General features: G+C 43.9%; 1 protein-coding gene across 2 annotated transcripts in view; it reads right to left on the reverse strand.

Annotated features, from left to right (window-relative positions):
- ABCC4 (ATP binding cassette subfamily C member 4) overlaps positions 1-21,820 on the reverse strand; it is a 186,706-nt gene that overhangs the window by 133,990 nt on the left and 30,896 nt on the right. Inside the window, exons 2-4 of one of the 2 annotated variants that reach the window (XM_052650310.1) lie at positions 18,130-18,240; positions 17,481-17,601; positions 7,948-8,172 (exon numbers count right to left, since the gene is read on the reverse strand). In XM_052650310.1, the coding sequence (XP_052506270.1) occupies positions 7,948-8,172; positions 17,481-17,601; positions 18,130-18,240 (457 nt within the window). The remainder of the gene's footprint in view (positions 1-7,947; positions 8,173-17,480; positions 17,602-18,129; positions 18,241-21,820) is intronic. The other variant, XM_052650309.1, reaches the window with a different exon arrangement.

Consider the following 21,820-nt stretch of genomic DNA (forward strand, 5'->3'; position numbering starts at 1 on the left):
TGTCTACAAACAGGAAAACTGTGATTCATACAACAGCACTCAAACTACTGAGTCTTGTTGTGTGTATGACACTCCACCCTCCTATACTGAATACATGACTCTTAACAGGTCCTCTGCAAAACCAGTGCTCACAAAAACCTCAGGAAGCATATGTTCTCTCCTTCAGTGTTTAAACTCAGGACACTGAGGCTCTGAGAAGTGGATTCCACTCACTCACAGTTCAGCAGACAGCGAAATCAAGACTGGATCTCGGGTCTGACTTCACTCAGAGTCTAGACTCCCAGTCTCTCTCCTATCTGACCTGCCACACTGTCGTCTAGCAAATACTTGTGCACCTGATTCAAGAACCTGATCACTCAGTGCACAGGAGATGCCCAGCTTAGAATCTGAGCCACGGGAGAACTACAGAATGGCCGCCATCCTTCAGGTTTATAGCTGCAATTTCAAAAGGGCATCTGCACCGAGAAACGTTAAACATCTAATGCACATGCTACTGCAATGTATTAGAAGATCTTGGTTATAAGATACTAGAAAGAAACTAAGCTAAAAATGCATTTGAGGCCTATCACTATCACCTGGTACCTTTTAAAACTCCCCCATGCCAAAAACAAAACATAACACCGCTATCCCAGTGGTTGAGACTCCATGATTAACTAAGATCCCACAGTTCATGTGGCCAGAAATAAATAAAATCCACCCACCTCCCCAAGCCATTAAAATGGATTTCTGCAGAGAAGGCTCGGGTATCAGTGTTTTTAAATTTTCATGAATCTTAGTGCAGCATTTTGGGAACCGTGGAGCTAAGTCTTCCCTTCCAGTTTGCACTGAACCCCACATAGCAGGTAGTTACCAGATGGTAGACAGTATACAATTGATACCCTTTATTCTCAAGCAACAGAAACATATCCTTTGAGCAAAGCTGTTTAAACCAAACAGCCTCTCCTTCGTTAACCTGCTTTGCTCAATCTCCTGCCACCAGAAAAGTAAATCTTTACCCAAAGGCTCCTTGAGGAGATTAACTCTTCACAAAATGCGATTTTATATCAGAAATAAAGGGGGAAAATATTTTTTAAAACTGCTAAACAGTGCAAGAAACATTACTAGCACATTCTAATTTTGTCTGGAAGTTAGAAAATACCATTAGAAGATAAAGTCCAAACAAGGTATCAGATGCTATAAGAGAGTCATTGTATTTTCATAAATACCACACTGTCTCACTTGAACAATACTCAACATCCTAGTCTCTTAGAAATATAACTGCAAACTCATAAAAAAGATATTAGATTGACCATAAGAAATCGCTGTTTCATAACCCAAATCAGTTGAATATCTGTCATTCCACATGTAAAATAAACATTAGTCATTCAGTCGAGTACAACTCTTGGTGACCCCATGGACTGTAGGCTGCCAAGCTCCACAGTCCATGGAATTCTCCAAGCAAGAATACTGGAGTGAGTTCCCACACCTTTCTCCAGGGGATTTTCCCAACCCAGGGATCAAACCCAGGTCTCCCGCATTACAGGCAAATTCTTTACTGTCTGAGCCACCAGGGAAACCCCCAAGTCCAGGCCAAATTTAAAGCAACATAGTGTCTATATTGAAACAGAATTGTTTTAAATAAAAGACAAAAAGTTCTGGAACTATGAACACGATATCACGTGGCTGATTCAGCAACAAAACTTTCTATCATGTTCTTTCCACAATCCAAGGAGCAAACTCAGAGAGAGGAAAACAGGAAGGGTGGATGAAGAGGGAGGTGCTGCAGGGGGTGAACCTTCCCTTCTCATACTTAGCACACTCGGTACACAGATTGTTTTTAAAGTCAGGCTTCATTTATCCAGGAGTTTGCAAGTTTGGCCACTCCCGGCACCCTGAAAGAGCACCTACTTCCTTCCAGTTCAGGCTCCAGGAGAAAGGATGCCTGCTGTCCTGATCACTGATCTTAAAACATAACTGAACTGAAGCAGTGTCTATAAAAGAGATGGGAAAGGATCCGGAGAAGGAAGGGGTCTTAAGAGACAGGATTAAAGGAAAGAGAAGGAGTCCTTCACTGAGACAGATGATGGTTACCTGAAACCATGAAATAGAAATGGTGTGGATACAAGGAGCATGTAAGTCCCCCCAAATTACAAACTTCTGAAACTAGAACTACACTGCTTAGATGAAAACTGAAAACGGATCTAAGGTAAGTACGAATATTTCTTTAAGCAGGATGCTAATGTATAGAAACAACCTCCCTGAGTTGTACTGTATGAATATCAGCAGTCATACTCTATGGTCACTACAAAGGTGAATTAGGGCTTTGTTGGTGGATCAGCAGTCAAGAATCCACCTGTCAATGCAGAAGATTTCGATCTGTGAGTCAGGAAGATCCCCTGGAGAAAGAAATGGCAACCCACTGCAGTATTCTTGCCTGGGAAATCACACAGACAGAGGAGCCTGGTGGGCTACAGTCCACAGGGTCACAAAGAGTTGGACAGGACTTACAGAGTAAACAACAACAGGAACCTGAGTGAGTACTAATTGTTCCTAAGGGAACTACAGGGCTAGGGTTCTGCCAGCCTTTAGTAAAAACATCTTCATCAACTGCTCCACACTTAGATGACCTTCTTTTGTGTTATCTTTCTATTTAACCTTATTTAATTGCCATTGGTAATTCACAAACACTGGCCTCACACAAACACAGCCAGCAGCACCAGAACACTACCTGAACCAGGCTCACCGACACACATATTTCCCCGCGGGACACATCACAGTTCTCTGCATAGGAACACCAGACAACACTTCAGCACTCTTAAGCTGCAAACTCCCCCCGAGAAGAACAAAAATATGAGAAGCAAGGCACCAAGCAGACCACGAAGATGCCATCTGTTCCACAGTATGAAAGCAGAAATACATTCCACCCCACTGGGAATATGCACGTCAGATGACAAGAAATTTAAGGGACTGTATCAACATGGGCAGAAGACCAGGAAAGTATCCCAATTTTTTAAATGATTTTTAGAATTATAAGTAAAATTTAGAATGATTTTTAGAATTACATATAAATGTTAGCGAGTAGGCAAATTTCTAAATACAGAATATACGAATATTCAGGAATACTTTTGTTTTTCAAACACTATGTCAAGTACCCCCATGGACTGTACCCCTAGGACTACAGCCTGCCAGGCTTCTCTGTCCATGGGATTTCCCAGTCAAGAATACTGGAGTGGGTTGTCATTTCTTCAGGGAATCTTCCCTACCCAGGAACTGAACCCGTCCTGCACTGGCAGGTGGGTTCTTTACCATGGAGCCTGCAGGAAAGCCCTACAGATCTACAACAGAAGATAAAGGGAAATTGGGATGTTTGCAGGGAATCAAATCATCTTAGAAGCTGAAGCAACGAATGACGAATATCTCCTGCAAACCACCCTTTGGGTAACAAACACTAAAGAGAATTAGGATGAGATATCAGTCACATTAAGAAGTCTGGCAAACTGATCAGATTCTGCAGGTAAATCTGCCCTGGGTAACAGGCAGCAGAGAACACTCAGTGACCTCCCTGACTGTCTGCTCTGGCTTTACCTGGCACTGGAAGCAAACCATCCCATTATCAGGACTCATTGTGGGAAAGCATGCTTCTTAAAATCTCTGAGCCATAGGATTACACCATACTGATTAGTGACACTGTCATGCTACCTGCTCCAGGTCTAAACATCCATAGCATTCAGGCATGAAGACAAGGACAGGACTGGCAAATGGAAGAGACATTGTCACTACTGACTTGGGCTGGACAACTATCTTCAATGCAGGCTCAGCTTGCTTTAAGTTTTCATCTTTCCCCATTCCAGATCCACCTCCCACGCTCTAAGCTTGGGGAGTTATTACCCTTTGAGATTTGAAGCTGGGGGAGTACTTCTTCTGTGTTCCAACCATAAACAGACAGGAATTAAGACACTGGTCTCACTGTAAAGGTGATAAGTGACTCATGCTGGGAATATCACCAGGGACTCCCGGCAATTTTCTAAAATGAGACAGTATAAGGTTTAAACCCTGTTCATTTAATCTATATGCTGAGCACATCATGAGAAACACTTGGCTGGATGAGTTACAAGCTGGAATCAAGATAGGAGGGAGAAACATCAACAACCTTAGACATGCAGATGATACCACTGTAATGGCAGAAAGTGAAGAGGAAGTAAAGAACCTCTTCATGAAGGTGAAGGACGAGAGGGAAAGAGCCAGCTTAAGACTAAACACTAAGAAAACTAAGATCATGTCATCCGGCCCCATTCAATTCAGTTGCTCAGTCGTGTCCGACTCTTTGCGACCCCGTGAATCGCAGCACGCCAGGCCTCCCTGTCCATCACCAACTCCCAGAGTTCACTCAGACTCATGTCCATCAAGTCAGTGATGCCATCCAGCCATCTCATCCTCTGTCATCCCCTTCTCCTCCTGCCCCCAATCCCTCCCAGCATCAGAGTCGATTTCAATGAGTCAGCTCTTCGCATGAGGTGGCCAAAGTACTGGAGTTTCAGCTTTAGCATCATTCCTTCCAAAGAAATCCCAGGGTTGATCTCCTTCAGAATGGACTGGTTGGATCTCCTTGCAGTCCAAGGGACTCTCAAGAGTCTTCTCCAACACCACAGCTCAAAAGCATCAATTCTTTGGTGCTCAGCCTCCTTCACAGTCCACCTCTCACATCCATACATGACCAACTTTAAGGTATTACCTTTCAATGTACTACATCTTTCTCTTTTTGGTACAAAGCATCATTCCTTTAAAGGTACAGTACTAGTAGTTTCAGTGAATGGATAGATGCAACAAAGTTTAAAACACTATTCCTTTGACGGATCTGTGTTCTTAATGCCAGTTAGCTGACTTCACAAAAACACACAACCCATGTTGCATAATCCCAGGATTTGGTAAGAAGTTCGAAAAAAAAATGCCCCAGAGATCTGAGGAATCTGAATAGACACCCTGAGCTGCTTCAACAGACCACCAACTGGAGTCACTAATCCAAATGAAATGTCATGTTCATAAAAACTTTTCATTTAGTCCTCAAGTCAAACAGAAAGATCAATGATCAAGTGTGAATGTAAAATAATGTCATCACAATAAAATAGAGTCTGGAAGTTCCTTAAAATACTAAAGATAAAATTAGCATATAGTATATATAGCAATTCAACTTTCTGGGGATGCACTCAAAAGAACTGAAAGCACAGACTTGAACAAATACTGGTACACCCACGTTCACAGCAGCATTATTCACAACAGCCAAAATGTAGGAACAGCCAAAATGTCCAATAACAGATGAAAGGATGCACAGAATGTTGTATAGATCTGTAATGGAATGTTATTCAGCCTTTAAAAGAAATTGAATTCTGACACCTGAGTCATGTAGAGTCATTAAATTCAGAGCAATAGAATGGTGGTGAGGGGCTGGGGAGTCAGTGTTTAATGGATACAGAGTTTCAGTCTGGGATGCTGAAGAAGTTCTGAAGATGAATAGCATTGATGGCTGCAACAAAAACGTGAATGAACCTAATGTCAAAATGGGGGCTTCCCTGGTGGTGCAGTAGCTATTAACTATGCGCTCCCAATGAACCCTGGTTAGGAAACTAGATCACACATGCTGCAACTAAGACCTGGTGCAGCCAAATAAATATATTAATTTTTAAAAAAGAAGTTAAAATGGTAAACTGGATGTTGTGTATATTTTACTACAATTTTTTAAAAAATTGTAGCAATGATCAAAAGTCATTTTACCAAAGCAGTCAAAAGGTAAATAAATAAGTCACCCTTATATAGGATATATCCCAAAGGATCAAAGTTACAACTGTGACTTAGCAACAATTTATAACACCCAAGCTGATTTCTTTCCAGGACCAGAGATCAGGAGGTGGGGCCTGAGCATGAACCACAACCGTTCCAAGGGGCCTTTCAGAGCTGTTCAGAAGCACCAGCTTTTGCTCTAAGGAATCAGTCCGCCGGTAACCTGCGAAGAAGTGTTGAATTTTTCCACCCCAGTGGGATCCTAGGTGCAAGGCTGTGCAGGAGGAAACAGTTCTTTCTCACGTTTCTGGAATTTCTGGTTATGTCTGTGGTTTACCCCAACAATCCCTGACTTCGTAAAGGGACAATTCTCTTAGCCTAATCAAGCCAGCAAATTAATGGCTTTGGGAGATGTTTACATTCATCTAAGCAAACGTGCCAGGGCCAGATCGGATTTCCCAAAGGCAATGTTCCAAAATGTCAGTGCCAAGAGGAAGAAAACAGGTGGACCCTGGCTCACCTGTGCAGCAAAGAGAGAGCTTTATTTCACTGAACCATTAGACCTAACAAAAGATTTTTACAATGTGGGTCTGGTGAAATTTCCTATTTATTTACGGGAGCTAAGCATGATCTGGAAAGACAAACATCTAGCCAAATTTTGGGAATCAGAGTGTCTATCTCTTAAATAGTAGACGGTATCATAGAATATCAAGGAACGTGATTGATGGTAGAAAAGGAAGAGCCCTGACCAGAGTGTAGGGGCACCACGGCCATTTCCACATCACCCAGGAGGAAACTGGCTCAGATGCTGCAGCGAAATACAGACAGTGAGATGCCAGGCCCCTGAGATTAACAAGACTCCGCTCAAGGGAGAATAAGGAGACAAGTCACATTTTGCCAACAAATGTACCCCCAGGAAGCAGAAGTCTAAAATTTGTAGCAAGTAGATGAAAGAAGTGATAATTTCAATTTAAACTGTTTGGCTTTAGACTTCAATCACAATTTTAATTGTTTTGTAATACAAATTGTATATATTTAAGGTGTACAATGTGACCCTCTGATACAAAATTTACTATAGTAAAGCCACTTAACACATTGACAATGTTGTTGTCCTTTTTGTGTGTGTCTGCTATCTCAGTAAATTTCAAAGTATATAATACAGTCAAATGAAAGTTCTTAGAAAAGTAAACAGGGCAGAGATACCAGGATCAAGTTTATAAAGGGCACTTCAGCTCCTGACACTGGCAATTTCTCTATAAATCCACCTGAAATCCTCACTCCCTTTACAGTAAAGACCAGGGTAACCTATGGAGTAATTTTATGGGTATTTCTCAGCACAAAAGCACTAAAAACATCAAACCAGGTCATACTAAAACTGCTATAATGCTTACTAAAGAAAAAAAGGAAATCTATTATGAAAAAATGAATGGCAACCAACAAATTCTTTCCAAAATTACTAAAAACAATGAAAATTTTCAAGTTTTATACAAACATCTATTGTCTTTACTACTGTTATGAACAATCACAACTATATAACACAATGAGTGTGTCTATATGTGGCATGGATTCCATTTATATTTTAGTAAACATAATTATAATGAATACGATTACATCGGTTTGAAAAAAATAAGCCTTCCCTTTCTCAAATACATTCTTTTCTCCTAGATTTTATTTTATAGATCCAACTACAGAAGCTTTCTAGTAAATACAACTTTGTGTAAATAAAGGTTTTCAGAACAACAAAATTTCCATTAATACCACTATGTGATTTCGGCATGAAAACATTTAACTTCAAATCTCTGATGCTTATAGACTTCTTTATAAATTTACTGAATAGTATAGAAGAGCCTGTGAATAAACATTATCAAAAGCTGTACTGACCTGATCTCAATACAAATCTCTTCATTATGTTTTCCTAACGTTTTCTTAAACAATATCAGCTGGATGCAAAGAGCAAACTTCCGTAGCATAGTGTAAATGAGCATAATCATTAAAAGAAAATGCTCTTCTTGGGTACAATGTGTCTTACTTTTTTACTGAAGAATACTTGATGTGCAATGTTATATGTTACATGTGTACAACAGTGACTCACGATTTTCACTAGTTAAAAAATCTGTAGTTGACAGAGAACCTCTCCAACATGCTTCTGGTACTTCACGAGAGGTACACACTTTGGTCCCGAGTGACACTTACCTTGCGGTAAATCATGTGGCACATGGCTACTCTCAGCCTCATCCCCGCACACTGGACGTGGTAGAAATACAAGTGGTGCAGAATGGCCAAGACAAGCGTGCAGGCGCTCAGCACCCCGGCATAGCCATGGGCTTCGTACAAAGCAGCAGAATCAGAGGGATCGTAGTTTTCAAAATAACCAATAATTTTCCCCAAAATTATGGGCTGAACTACTCTGGTACTTTCCTAAAAACAAATTTTAAAAAATCTTCATTAGACATACAAGCCAAATCAGGTTTTCTTTTAGGCTTTGGTTTGTTGGGTTTTTTTTTCTTTTTTTCAGTCGACAGAGTAAAGACTTTATTCAGCCCTCAAACCTTAAATCATAAAATCTAGTTGGAAGATTGAAGCTAATTGGATTCGTGGGTGCTAAGTTGCTTCAGTCATGTCCAACTCTTTGCGACCCCATGTACTGTAGCCCGCCAGGCTCCTCTGTGCATGGGATTCTCCAGGCCATGGGTTGCTATGTGCTTTTCCAGGGGATTTTCCCGACCCAGGGATCGAACCCAGGTCTCTTAGGTCTCCTGCATTGGCAGGCGGGTTCTTCACCACTAGCACCGCCTGGGAAGCCCCAAACCAGGTTTTCTTAACACATGCTTTACTTTTATTATTACTTGTTAAAAAGGCATCTTGACAAAATGCAACATTCCTAGTTAACCTAAAGAAAAAATCCACGGATCCACTATCTTCTATAAGACAAGCAGACAACAGTTTTAACCTAAGCAAAAATGTGATAAATACAATAAAGCCTTAGTACACTGTGATTAGTACATTGTGGATGCTCAATAAATATTATAACCAGTGCTTTAGAACACATTTGGCAAAATACCAAGTGACTCCTGGCTTCAGAAGAGCATAAGAAAGGCAAGAAATTTGTTTCCATATGAACAAGCCCTTTTGGCAGCCTGCTCCTGGTCCCCTGTATTCTCAGTGTCCCAGCCCAGCAGAAATTCAAGGTCATTCACACACAGGAGGACCATTCTTGCCATCTGTCAGCTTTAAGAGCCTTTATGGAGGCGAAGCTGAAGACAACGGCACAGGAGTAAGACAGGGAGATCGTCAGCCTCCCCACAAATACATCAAAAACTCATCAAGAGGGACTACCCTGGTGATCCAGTGGCTAAGACCACATGTTCCCAATGCAGGGGGCTCAGGTTCGATCCCTGGTCAAAGAAAAAGATCCCACAACTAAGAGTCTGAACAACTAAAGATCCTATATACCACAACTGAGACCTGCTGCAGAAGCCAAATAAATAAATATTAAAACAAAAACAACAACAACTCATCAAGAGCCTTTATGAACTGAGACATTGGCATGAACACAGATCCCCTCTTTCCGACCCTCAACTCTACACATATAGGGATCAAGAGAATGGAGTCCAGCTTCTGTTGGAGTTTCTCAAAGAAAGCAGGCTTGGGAGGTTCCCAGGATCCCAGCCCCAGGGTACACTGTATCACTGTCTCTTCACCCCAGAAGCTGGGATATTCCTTGGAGCCAAAAATTAAATACAGCAGACACCAAGCTAAAAAAATGATGTCATCCATGGTTCTTCATCTGCCAAACACTACAGGTACTGGTTTAGAATACATATTACCAATCTTCTTTTCCCCAAGGCAAAAACTACAATTCTAAACCAATGGGAAGCATTAGGACTTATATCTTAAGTATGGCACAGGGAAGACAATTTTCTTTCCCAAAGCTAACGTCAAAAAAACTGCAACACTTGCCCACTCTGCCAAACGGACACTCCACCCCACAACCTACTTCTGCCCCCTTGTCGCCCCTTGAAGGTCCCCTTCTCTCTCACCAAGAAAACCAAACACTCAAGAAGTCCAAGTCACCAAAAGTAAACACCTTGGCCCTCGACATCGTTTCCTCCAGAATTCTCCAAGGACAAAATGCCAAAAGTTTGGAAATCTTTCCAGAATTCAGTTTTTCCTTTTAAGCAATCCCTCCTTAATAATATAGACAGGGTAAATAATTGATGGGTTTGCTTTTGATAACTCTGTCTGTCTGTCCAAAGCCGAAGAAGCCACATGCAGGAGGAAGGCAAGGAGAATCAAATACTTCAATCAGCAAACAAAACTAACACATATTTTCTGCTCAGTCAACTAATGCCTGATCAGATTATTCACAGAAAGCTGTCTCCGTTTTTCAAAGGAATGCAACACGGAAGCCCAACACTCATGTCTTGCTCCGCATACACAAACCCACACATTCACTGACTGCCTTGCCTTCCACAAGGTCATGGAAGGTTTCATCTAGTAGGGAAAAGAAGGTGAATGCTGTTTAGCTGAATATTTATGAGTAAGATGATCATGAGAGTAAGATTTCCCAAAAACACGAAGGCTCGTTACATTTCCAGCAAGTCCCATGATTCATCCCAAGGGGCATGAAGAGCTTATTTAAAAGGCCCCTCACATCGTATATTGCAAAACACACTGTTTATAGTTTACTGAGATAGAAGTCTGAAGAAGGCTTACACAGAGAAGCAAGAATGTCAAACTGTACACAAAGGCAGTCCCAGGCCAGGTATGACCCAGAGCAGTCCACAGCTGCAGCCTACAAACCTGGAGCTCTGCACCAGTGGTAACAGCCGCCATCCCAAACTTTCCTAAAACTTATGATTAGCTCTGGAATCCCTGTCGTCTGTGACTCAGCTCTCCACTTGAGCCTAACATTGAAAACCCACCAAAGAGAATACCAACAGAAGTAACAAATTCAGCAAAAATGAGTTTTTGTAAAATAAGGATCACTACTGCCTTAGCACCTTGATTTTTTTCACTGAGGCCACCACTTGAATAACTCAGTTGATCAAACAGTCTCATTAAGCAGTATATCTGGTCCATGACCCAAAGTGTCCACACTTCTGTCTGTTCTTGACCCTAACCCTCAACTGAGTGAGAAATAAAACAACTGAGAAAACATTCAGTATCAAAGTTGAAAGTAGCCAAATGAAAACTTTCCAGATAAACAGGAACAAGGTCAAAATTACTCCTATAATCCCTTCATATTTGACACCCAAACTACAACTCCACAAACCAACTGAGAAGATAGTTTTTATTCCTTCACAAGAATTCTTCACAACTGCAAAGCCAAAAAGGATTTTTACAAGATCCCAATATAATACCACAATACCCCATGGTTCAAGATTCGAGTCCCTGAGGCAGATATTGCTTGGTGGAGTCCTTGGTATTCAGCCTCCGGAGAACACCTCCCATGTGACCCTATCTCTTGTTTTTAGGGGAACTTCTTACACAGCTTTATGCTAGAAATTCCCCAGTGGGTAGTTCCTCATCTATGATTCCACATGTGCTGCTTTAAACATTTGTTGCCCAACTGTTATCTCTGATTCATGAGGGAAAAAAAAAAAAACACAGGAACTAGAAACCATCGAACAGAGAAGGAAATAAGCGGGTGAACTTATGGGAAAATGAACAGGCAGCTAATCTTTAGAAACCGGAGAAGAGATGACAATGTTAGACTTGAGAAAGATCCAGAGCTAAGAGGGAAAGCAGTGAATCTGGGGAAATTGTTCCGGTCTATCAGTTTTGGACCTCATCCTGGGTGCATCACTCGAGAGGAGCTGAGAGCACTGAGGCCCGGCCCCTAGAAACTGGTTTGAGTGAGTTAAAGTTGCTCAGTCGTGTCTGCCCCTTTTCGGCCCCATGGACTATAGAGTCCATGAATTCTTCAGGCCAGAACACTGGAGTGGGACCAGCCGTTCCCTTCTCCAGGGGATTTTCCCAACTTAGGGATCAAACCCAGGTCTCCCTCACTGCAGGCAGATTCTTTACCAGCTGAGTTACAAGGGAAACCCAAGAATACTGGAGAAGGTAGCCAATCCCTTCTCCAGCAGATCTTCCCAACCCAGTAATCAAACTGGGGTCTCCAGCATTGCAGGCTGATTCTTTACCAACTGAGCTTTCAGGAAAGCCCCCCAAAACTCACAACAAATTAGGGATGGAGACTGAAGTCCTCTCTCCCTGGAAGATTCTGGATGCAGAAACTAACCTCAAGTAAGCATCTGCGATCCTCCTGTCCTACACTGTCAAGGCAGCTAAGCCTGGGGGGATGACAGACCTGTTGTGAATGATTTACAAGGACCACAAAGGGTTTTAATTAGAATTCCATGAGATCTATCATACTTCCAAGAAAAACCCATATGAACCCAAGTCCTGACATTCCAGCTAAAGGGTGGGGTGCAGGAGGGGGGGCTCAGGAGAGGTTAATAGGCAACCCAGAGTAAACAAAGCAAGAAAGAGTTGGATTCATTATGCAAATCCATTCTCCACTGACAAAAAGCTTTTGTGTTTCAGGGCCAACATTCTCTTTCAGGTACAGAGCAGAAGAAGCCCTTACAAATGGAGATTTCCTTCCTGTGTCTACTTCTCAAAAAACAGGCAGCTCAAAATTGTCTTTACTCCAAAAACGCAGATTCTAGGGTAATGGATTCTGCTACCTTGTTCTAGTCTTCTATTTTTGAAATGTTCCTTAAAATCTTCAGGGAAAAAGAAAACCCCACACTGCAGGAAGCAGCAGAAAGAGGAGTACAAAGCTGTTGTCAGAAAAAAGTCTTGGCTCTGTGATCTGGTGGCTCAATCAGTTAAGAATCCGCCTACCATGCAGGAGACCTGTGTTCACTCCCCTGGAGAAGGAAATGGCAACCCCTCCAGTCTTGCCTGGGAAATCCCATGGACAGAGGAGCCTACAGGGCTACAGTCCATGTGGTTGCAAGAGTACAACACGACTTAGCAACTAAACCTGTGACTCTTCAGTGGAGGCTGTGTAAGGAGAGGAAATCTCAGGACAGAACACAGAGAATACTGGTCTAGGAATTAAAACACTGTCCTTCAAAAACCAGGTCGGCCACCTGCGGGTCACATGGCCCCAGGCCCCTCTTGGGCCCTCCTGCACCCCCAGGTCCTCAACAATGGAAATACCTGCCTTGCCTCCCTTGGGGGAATCCTGGGATAACTAAATAAGTTACAACAGCTCAGAGTGCTCTGAAACTAGCATCAAAACAAATATAAGCTACGATCACTTTACTGTACAAAACTTCCAGGAAGAGACCTATTGTATTCTTAACAGCAGAGGCTGGTTTCACAAAGAGCTTGGACAAATCGTCACTGCTCACAGGTGATCATAGCAGAACCAGAACTCTTGAGAAAAAGGCATTCATAAAAGCTCACTCTTATGGACAGTAATGAAAAATATTAGTTCTAGCCAGATTTTTGAAATCTGATCCATTATAAATGCAGTCTTGTAAAAATGAGTTACCTACTTCCTGACTTCAAACAGAAAACAGATTGAGGGGATGTGTGGAATAGGTGATGGAAATTAAATGGTACAATCTTACAGGTGTAAAATAAAAAAGGCAAGAGAATGTAATGTACAGCATAGAAACTACAGTCAATAATATTGGAATAGCTCTGTATGGTGATAGAGGGTAACTAGACTTAATAGGGTGAGCATTCTGTAACGTACAGAAATGTTTAATCACCATGTTATATACATGAAACTAATACTGTACGTCTACCATTCTGAAATTGAAAAAAAATTTAATTGTTATAATAAAAATTAACATAGGCTTTTAAAAATGAAAACGATTGAAAAGCATTCCCCTCATTTGTGCCTCAAGGTCATCACTGTGGATATTACTAACACGTAATGGCTAGCGCTATGCTCTTAAGAGGGGCTTCCCTGATAGCTCAGTTGGTAAAGAATCGGCATGCAATGTAGGAGACTCTGGTTCAATTTCTGGGTCGGGAAGACCCGCTGGAGAAGGGACCGGCTACCCAATCCAGTATTAATGGGCTTTCCTTGTGGCTCAGCTGGTAAGCAATCTACCTGCAGTGTGGGAGACCTGTGTTTGATCCCTTGGTTGGGAAGATCCCCTGGAGAATGGAAAGGCTATCCACTCCAGTATTCTGGCCTGGAGAATTCCATGGACTGTATAGTCCGTGGGGTCGCAGAGTCAGACACGACTGTGCGACTTTCACGATGCTCTTAAGAACCTGCAGGGCGCACACAGCAGGTCTGCTCTGCAGGTTCCTGTCTCGCTTTGCTCAAGGCCCCCTCCCTCCTCTCTCTTGCTGTGTGGTCCTCAGGGGTTACTCCAGGCCCACAGTTTCTTTGCCAGCAGCAGCCACTCCTCAGACTCCTGGGTGGAGCAGAAGTGAGGGACACATGGAAGGAGGGTTGGGAAATAAATGCAAAGATCACTCAGCTCTTGGGGAACCAACCCTGAGTTGAGGCACAAAGCCCACTGTGGGACGCAGAGGATTCTGGTTACTTCCTGCCCATCAGCTGAGCTCCAAAGTGAAAACATACACAAATCTGTGCGTGTTCCTACAGCTTCCACCTAACACAGAGGCAACCAGCAAAAATGGCCTTGAACAAAGACCAAGTGACAGGACAAGGCCAGGCCATTTCTAAGATTCCCAGAAAGAGAAGCCCTGGCCACTCCTCCCCTCTCAGGGGAAGGGACTGCGTGAACTGACTATGGCTCTCTGAGGTCACCCCACTTACACACCAGCAGTGGAGACTTCACCTCTCAGAGCGAAGCCCTGATGACCTAGGAAGATGGTCTCTGTGTCTCTGGTCCAGGCAGAGGTTTCAGGCTCCTCCTTTCCACCCTGAGGGCCCTGGGCAGGCAGAGACCTGTCCTCCCCACCCGCAGTCCCCAAGAAGGTACACACAGAGGCCAGGCGTGCTGGGATCTCATTGGCTATTCTGTTCTGTTCTAATTAGCATCAGCCTCCAAGAGCTCCTCGAACCCTAAAGTCACTCCTAATACTTACAGGAGAGAAAGTTTCATGGTTTTGAAATCCTAACCCTAAATGCCTCGCCCTGGACTGGCATCACCCTGCCTCTTCCCACTGGTGCTGCTGCCCGGTAGTTCAAGGGAAGGCCCTGCCTGTGTTGTGGCTGATCAGAGCACACTGCGTGGGAATCATGGATGATCCATGCAGCACTCTGTGCACCAGATGAACCAAAAGAGGGCTGCAGGTCACACAGGAAACATGTTCACATTTTAGAGAATCCTGGGCTGAGTTTAGATCTTCCAGTATCTAACAAAGACCAGCAAGCAGCATAGATAGATCAAAAAATGGAAAGGTGATTCATAAAATCAATTATTTAATATTCATTGCACTTTTCTCAATAGCTTTAATCACTTAAAACCCAAGAGTACCTGAAAATGTGTTCTAAAATCAGATCCTTACTAGCTTCGTCGGAAGAAATGTTTTCTAATTTCTCCAAAACAGCAGTGTGTCAAAAGCCAAGTCAAGGAAAAGAGGAGTGTTTGTGCTGGATTTCAAACTTTTTTTGACTGCCGGCAACAACAACAAAAAAAAAATTCAAGGTTTACTTCTTGAGCTTCAATGGCCCTGAAGTCCCTGAATTCCAATGCATCAGAACTAAGAGTTCTACCAGTTCTACCAGTGTCCTAAGGACACAGATTTGGAGTTAGCACTGTATGCCAGTCACCTAGGAATATAGGAACAGTCACCAAGGGAATACAGGCCACTGTCTAGTTTCATGTTTAAACCACCAAGGTCTCAACACAGCAAGATCAAGAAACCTCCCTCCTGGGAGAAAGCCCAGTTTCACCTGATTAATCTGCTACCCTCCCAGGGATTGGCTGGTTCCCACCCTAAGACCTCGGGCCTAGGACACACCCTCCATGTGGGAAAGTGTATTCAGACACGAGAACAGGAGAACTGCTCCACACTCCGGTAACTGACCTGGGGTTCTCACTCTCACTGAACAGATGCATTCCCAGGTTCAACGGGATGTCAGCTTTCAGCAAGCAACTTGGCACATGTAGTAAAAAATCAATATAGAAGATTCCACCTCTGTGCGGATTATCAATGTCCTAACATAGCCACTATCCATGACCTACCGTCTTTCCCCTGGTCCAACTCAAGGAGCCGATCTGGAATGGTTTCATAACAGCGTGGATGGATGTTTAGAACTTAAATCATCAGAACAGTCACAAGCTCATTTACTTGTAGCAAAGGCCAACCCACCTTTGGTCATCAAGAATTACACCTCCCAGGACCACCCGGTTACCTGGGAGCTGACAGATTCTGTCTCTCCAGTTGTGTGGGGTGGACTTTTTCTATACAATTGCCCACTGCCCGCAGTGCCCTTCAGTACAACACACCCTTTAAACAGGAGCCACGCTGCCCACCTGCCACCTTGCCCATCACCTCACCCCAACACGATGGACTGAGGAGAACTCACACCTTCTCCACCTAAAATGCTTCCACCCCTCCTGCCCTCACACACTCACAGGCCGCCCGTGTCCCTAAGGCAGTCCCAAGGGACCACGGAGAGCATGAGCCACTAAGGGGGGTCTGCAGCAGACCCCTAGCAGGCTCAGCCAGAACAGGGGGCTGACGGCACTGTGTCCCCAGATGAACTGTCTCACTGGAGGATCTTGACCCAGGATTTTTAGGGTCACGGAAGTCACTGACCTAATGACTTTCTACTCTGGTTTGCCCTGCACATCCCTTCCACAACCCTCTGCCAATGTCAGGCTACCAGAATCCCCCTTCAACCAGCAGACCAGCCCCAGTCACGGACAGAAAAGAGCATGGAAGGTGCACAGAATTCATGGTGAAGCTGGAGCTCCTCCCCACAGTGGGGATCTGACCTGGGTGACGGGGCCCACAGGGAGGGGGCACCCTCCCGGGGAAGACGGTGCTCTTGGAAGCTCTGGCAGCTCCTGCCAGATACAGGGCCCTGGGTTCTGTTCCACAGGAAGAGGAGAGGCGACAATCCCTTCTTAGGAAACCATTTATCAGATGTGACCTGGGCAAGTTAACAATCATTTGCTGAGCGCCTGTAAAATGTCTTTTAGGCTCAAGGCTTCCCAAGTGGCTCAGTGGTAAAGAATCTGCCTGTAATGCAAGAGATGTGGGTTCGACTCCTGGGTCAGGAAGATCCCCCGAGAAGGAAACGGCAACTCACTCTAGTACTCTTGCCTGGAGAATTCCATGGACACAGGCGCCTGGCGGGCTACTAGGCCAAAGTTTCCCCAAAGAGTCAGACATGACTCAGCAACTGAGTGCACACGCATGCATTCTGGGCTCGGATCCAAGTTTACTTCCTCAAAACCACAGGGTACACATTCTTTGAGGCTGTAGGATCTTCTTTTGATCAAGGACCACTCTTAGCATTCATACTGAACACCAAGAACACTCTAACATGGCACAAAATTCTCCTTTTCAGTGTCATCCTTCCATAACACTGTTTTAATCAGTTAAAAGGAAAATAATAATCCCCGGAGGTCCAGTAGTTTAAGCATCTGTCCAGTAGTTTAAGCATCTGTCTATTCTAAAGATAAATCAAGCACTGAGCTACATCACAGACAAGGTTTCATAAACACATTGTATCCTCTGACCTCTCTCCCCACAGGTCTCATCCATCTCAGTACTGAACTACATACCCTGAAAAGCAATGCACTGTATGTAAAAGCTTTTACCTCAATTAATGTAAAAATTCCCAAAACTACATAGGATTTCCAGTAACACTTTATGATTGCTTTTGTTAAAGAAGGCTCCCGTGCATCTTTCTCAGCTTTCAAAACCTCTTGATCCCAGTACCTGCGATGAGAAACAAACACAATAAAGAACAGGTGTCCACCATAGGGAAAATAGGGGAGGGGCAGAGTGGAAGATAAGCCTTTACCACAGGGCGCTCTGTGGCTGCCCCACGGATGCGGACAAGTTGCTCACAGGGCTCCTGAAAGATGAGCGGTACAGACTGAAGCACCACAAAAACACACCTTGAGGGGAGAGGCCCAGTCTTGGGAAACAAGTTCCTGCCAAGTTCTCCGCACCATGAGCAGCTCAAGAGGGCAGAACCCCTCCCCTCCAGGGACCCCACCTCCAGGGACAGAGATCGGCCTGCAGGGCCATGACTGTGGGCTCCCTCCATGTCCACAAACGCACAGGGGTCAGCCCTTCAATGTGGGGTAAGCTCAGGGTCAGCCTGAGGGGGTGAGTGTGCAGTGTCAGGAGAGGAGGCTCAGAAGAACCCAGAGGAAGGCAAAGAGCCCCCCCCACACACACCTTCAGCCACACGTGGAAATTCTCACTGCCCCTCCCCTTCTCCCTGCTGTCTGTGCTCACCCTTGCAGCTCTTCTCCAAGGTGCTGGGAGCGATCTTCTGGAAGCACTGAGTACATGTCATCTTCTTCTAGTCTCCGTTTGTGACCAATTTTAAACAAGGGGTTTAGCCACCTGTGAAAAATTAAGAGAAACGGAGAATGATATATATCCAAACTACGCATCTTTGTCTAATCAGAATCCTACTCTGACAGGCTTTGTTGTTCGTTTGTTTTTAAAAAGACGTCTACAGAAATAGGTTCCCAGGTGGCTCAGAATCCACCTGCAATGAGGAAGACTCAGGTTTGATTCCTAGGTCGGGAAGATCCCCTGGAGAAGGGAATCCTGACAGAATACCCACTCCAGTTTTCTTGCCTGGAGAATTCCATGGACAGGAGTCTGATGGGCTACAGTCCATGGGCTGGGGGGGGGGGGGGGGGGGTCAGAAAAAGTCAGACACAACTGAAAGACTAACACTGTCACCTTCAGTTTTAAATATATAGAAATATGGCGAAAAACACAGACACATATATACAAAGTCCCTAACTCTACACGGTGAGAGACCCTGGAAACAATGACACACTGGTACCAAAAATCATTCAAAGCCCCAGATCTTGGTGTTTTGCTTTTTTAACATACATTATTACGATTTGTTCTTTTCTGATACGAACTTCTAAGGACAACTCTCAGCAACTTTCAAATGTGTCACCTTATTAGCAATAATAGTCACCATGCTGAATGTCTCCATGACTTATTTACACCTGAAGTTTGTGCCTCTTGGGCCCCCTCACCCAGACCTTTGCTTTTTAATATTCTTTCTAAGAGGAACCAGGGTTCCCTGAAGCAATGGCTGATTCCAATGTTACTGCAATAGGTACTGTTAGTCGCTCAGTCATGTCTGACTCTCTGTGATCCCATAGACTATAGTCCACCAGGCTCCTCTGTCCATGGGATTCTCCAGGGAGAATACTGGGGTGGTTGCCATTCCCTTCTTCAGGGAATCTTCCCAACCCAGGGATCAAACCTGAGTCTCTTGCATTGGCAGGTAGATTCTTTACCACTGAGCCACCAGGGAAGTACTAAAATATTAGCAGCTGACAATATGTATTAGCAGCTGACAATTAGCTTTTTTTGATCCTAATGCAAGCGCCTGACATTATGCTTTAGAGACACCCACTTTGGAGACTTCAACTGGAATAAACACAGGCCACTTACACAACTAGACAAGGAGCCAGGCCACCCCACTCCTGAAGTTCCCTTTTTCAGAAAGCTCTGATTGATCTAACAGACCATCTTATTTCTGATAACAGACTGCTTATTTCTCCATTCCTGTACTTTAATTCTCACTCATGTCTTTAATCACCAGCAGATAGTGACTGGAAACCCCAGGTACCCAGCCATTGACCCCAACAAGGCAGAAGCACAGGTCCAGGTTCGCTCATGATCCATCTCGCTCTCTCCCTAGGACCTTGCTGTGGCCCCAGGCACGCCGTGTACCCTCCAGGACATGTGCATAATAAACTTTGCCATTTCAAAGTTCCCTGACGGTCATAATCAAGAACCACAAGGACAAGTCCAGCCACAGCATGGGCTCCAATGGGGAAAATGTCTGTGGGGGCTGCTGTAACGAGAATGGGCCCAGGTGTGCAGAGCCCCAGGCATTCCCAGCAACAGCATCACTACTGATAGGCTGAGACCAACAGGCATCGAAAGATAAGCCAGGGACAACAGCTCAAGGAATCATAAGGATGTGTCCAAAGAACAAAGAAGCCAGCTTGAGGTGCTCTTGCTAGCCAAATCTGAGATACTGGAATATTAACTAAGTGTCAATGAGTGATAACCCATTAAATAATGAAAAAAAATCTATGACTCTTTACTGCTTCATAAATAGGAGAAGGGAAAGCCTCCATTCTAGAACAGAAACAAATATAGAGGGAACAATAGTCAGAAAATGGTCAATGGAAGTTAAAACTAGTGTTAAAGTTTAATGTGAATCATGATATTTACAGTCTCAAATTATCCCTCTACAAATTACTTATTATTGATGGAAAAAAACAGTAACTGTACAAAAGACTAAAAAACCTTATTCAAACCAATTATGCATCATTTAAATGATAATGATTAATATGCAAAGACAGCCCAAAGATGAATATCATCTACTGATTTTGACAGGGTAAGGAAATTTCCAAAGCCAGATGATAATCACCCATGAAAGCAGAGACCACATTTCTCTTATTTATTGCGCTATTCCTAGAATACAGGTGAAGAGATGCTCAAGAATTCTTTGTTGAATAAATGAAATGTCTTTGAATTATCAAAGAAGCCATAAGAAAGACTGAGCTTCAGGTGTTGCTCACCCTGGCCCCCTGGCATTTCTAATGAACCCCAGTCCAGGATTCCAGTCCCAGCAGTGGTCCTGAAGACCCCAGATCTCAACTATGGCCTCACTCCACTTCATCCCCTCCAGTTAGCTTCTCCATAACCCTTAATATCTCTAGGTCTCAATATACTTCCAAAACAAAGGTATAGTTCTGTGAGCATCACCACTACACAAGTTTGAAACATGCTTGGCCCTTTAACCTACAGTCATTCCCTACACGGAGAAGGCGATGGCACCCCAACTCCAGTACTCCTGCCTGGAAAATCCCATGGGTGGAGGAGCCTGGTAGGCTGCAGTCCATGGGGTAGCCAAGAGTCGGATGTGACTGAGCAACTTCACTTTCACTTTTCACTTTCATGCATTGGAGAAGGAAATGGCAACCCACTCCAGTATTCTTGCCTGGAGAATCCCAGGGACAGGGGAGCCTGGTGGGCTGCTGTCTATGGGGTCGCACAGAGTCGGATACGACTAAAGCGACTTAGCAGCAGCAGCATTCCCTACAGAAAATGCTCAGGGAATTAGCACTGGGACGTAACCCTGAAAGGCCCTCTTTAAAACTCTGCTTGCCAGGGGTAAGCGTCTCAATATCACTAATCGTCAGGGAAATGCAAATGAAAATTACAGTGAGATGCGACCTCACATGTATTAGGATGGCTATTAGAAGGAAAGGAGGGGAAGGTGGGAGGAGAGTGGAATAAAATAAGTGTTGGGAAGGATGTGGAGAAACTGGAACCCTTGCACACTGCTGGTGGGAGTGTAAAATAGCGTGGTCACAAAGGACAAATACTGCAGGATTCCACTCACAGGAAGAACTTAAATTCAGGGAGAAACCAAGAGGCCCGATGGTTGCCAAGGGCAGGATGGGAGTGGGTAGTTATTGTTTAATTACACAAGAATGTAGGATGAAGAGAGTTCTGGAAACCGGAAAACAATGTGAATGTATTTCACACTACTGAACCGTATGCTTTAAAATGGTGAAGATGGCAAAATTTTATGTTGCATGCATTTATCACAAGTTTGTTTAATGTAATGATACTGTATCACATTCTGGTTGCAGGAGCTTCAACTAGCCACAGAACTTCTCCACATCGGCCTCCAGCAAATGGGGATAACATCTGGAGATAACAACACTCACCTGGGCTGCTGAGGGATCAACTAAAATGGTCAGTGATGCTCTGAACACAACCAACTCCAGTCAGACAAAGAACAGCCATCACGGCAACGCTCTTGAGTAATTCCCATGTAAGCCCCAGCAAAAAAGAGATGACGGTGCTCAACTAGGCAGATTTCTTTCCCCACAGTTCTTGATTTAAGGACCCTAACCAAGCCCTTCAC

This window comes from Budorcas taxicolor, chromosome 12 (assembly GCF_023091745.1).
Source record: "Budorcas taxicolor isolate Tak-1 chromosome 12, Takin1.1, whole genome shotgun sequence".
In the NCBI taxonomy this organism is placed as follows: Eukaryota; Metazoa; Chordata; class Mammalia; order Artiodactyla; family Bovidae; genus Budorcas; species Budorcas taxicolor.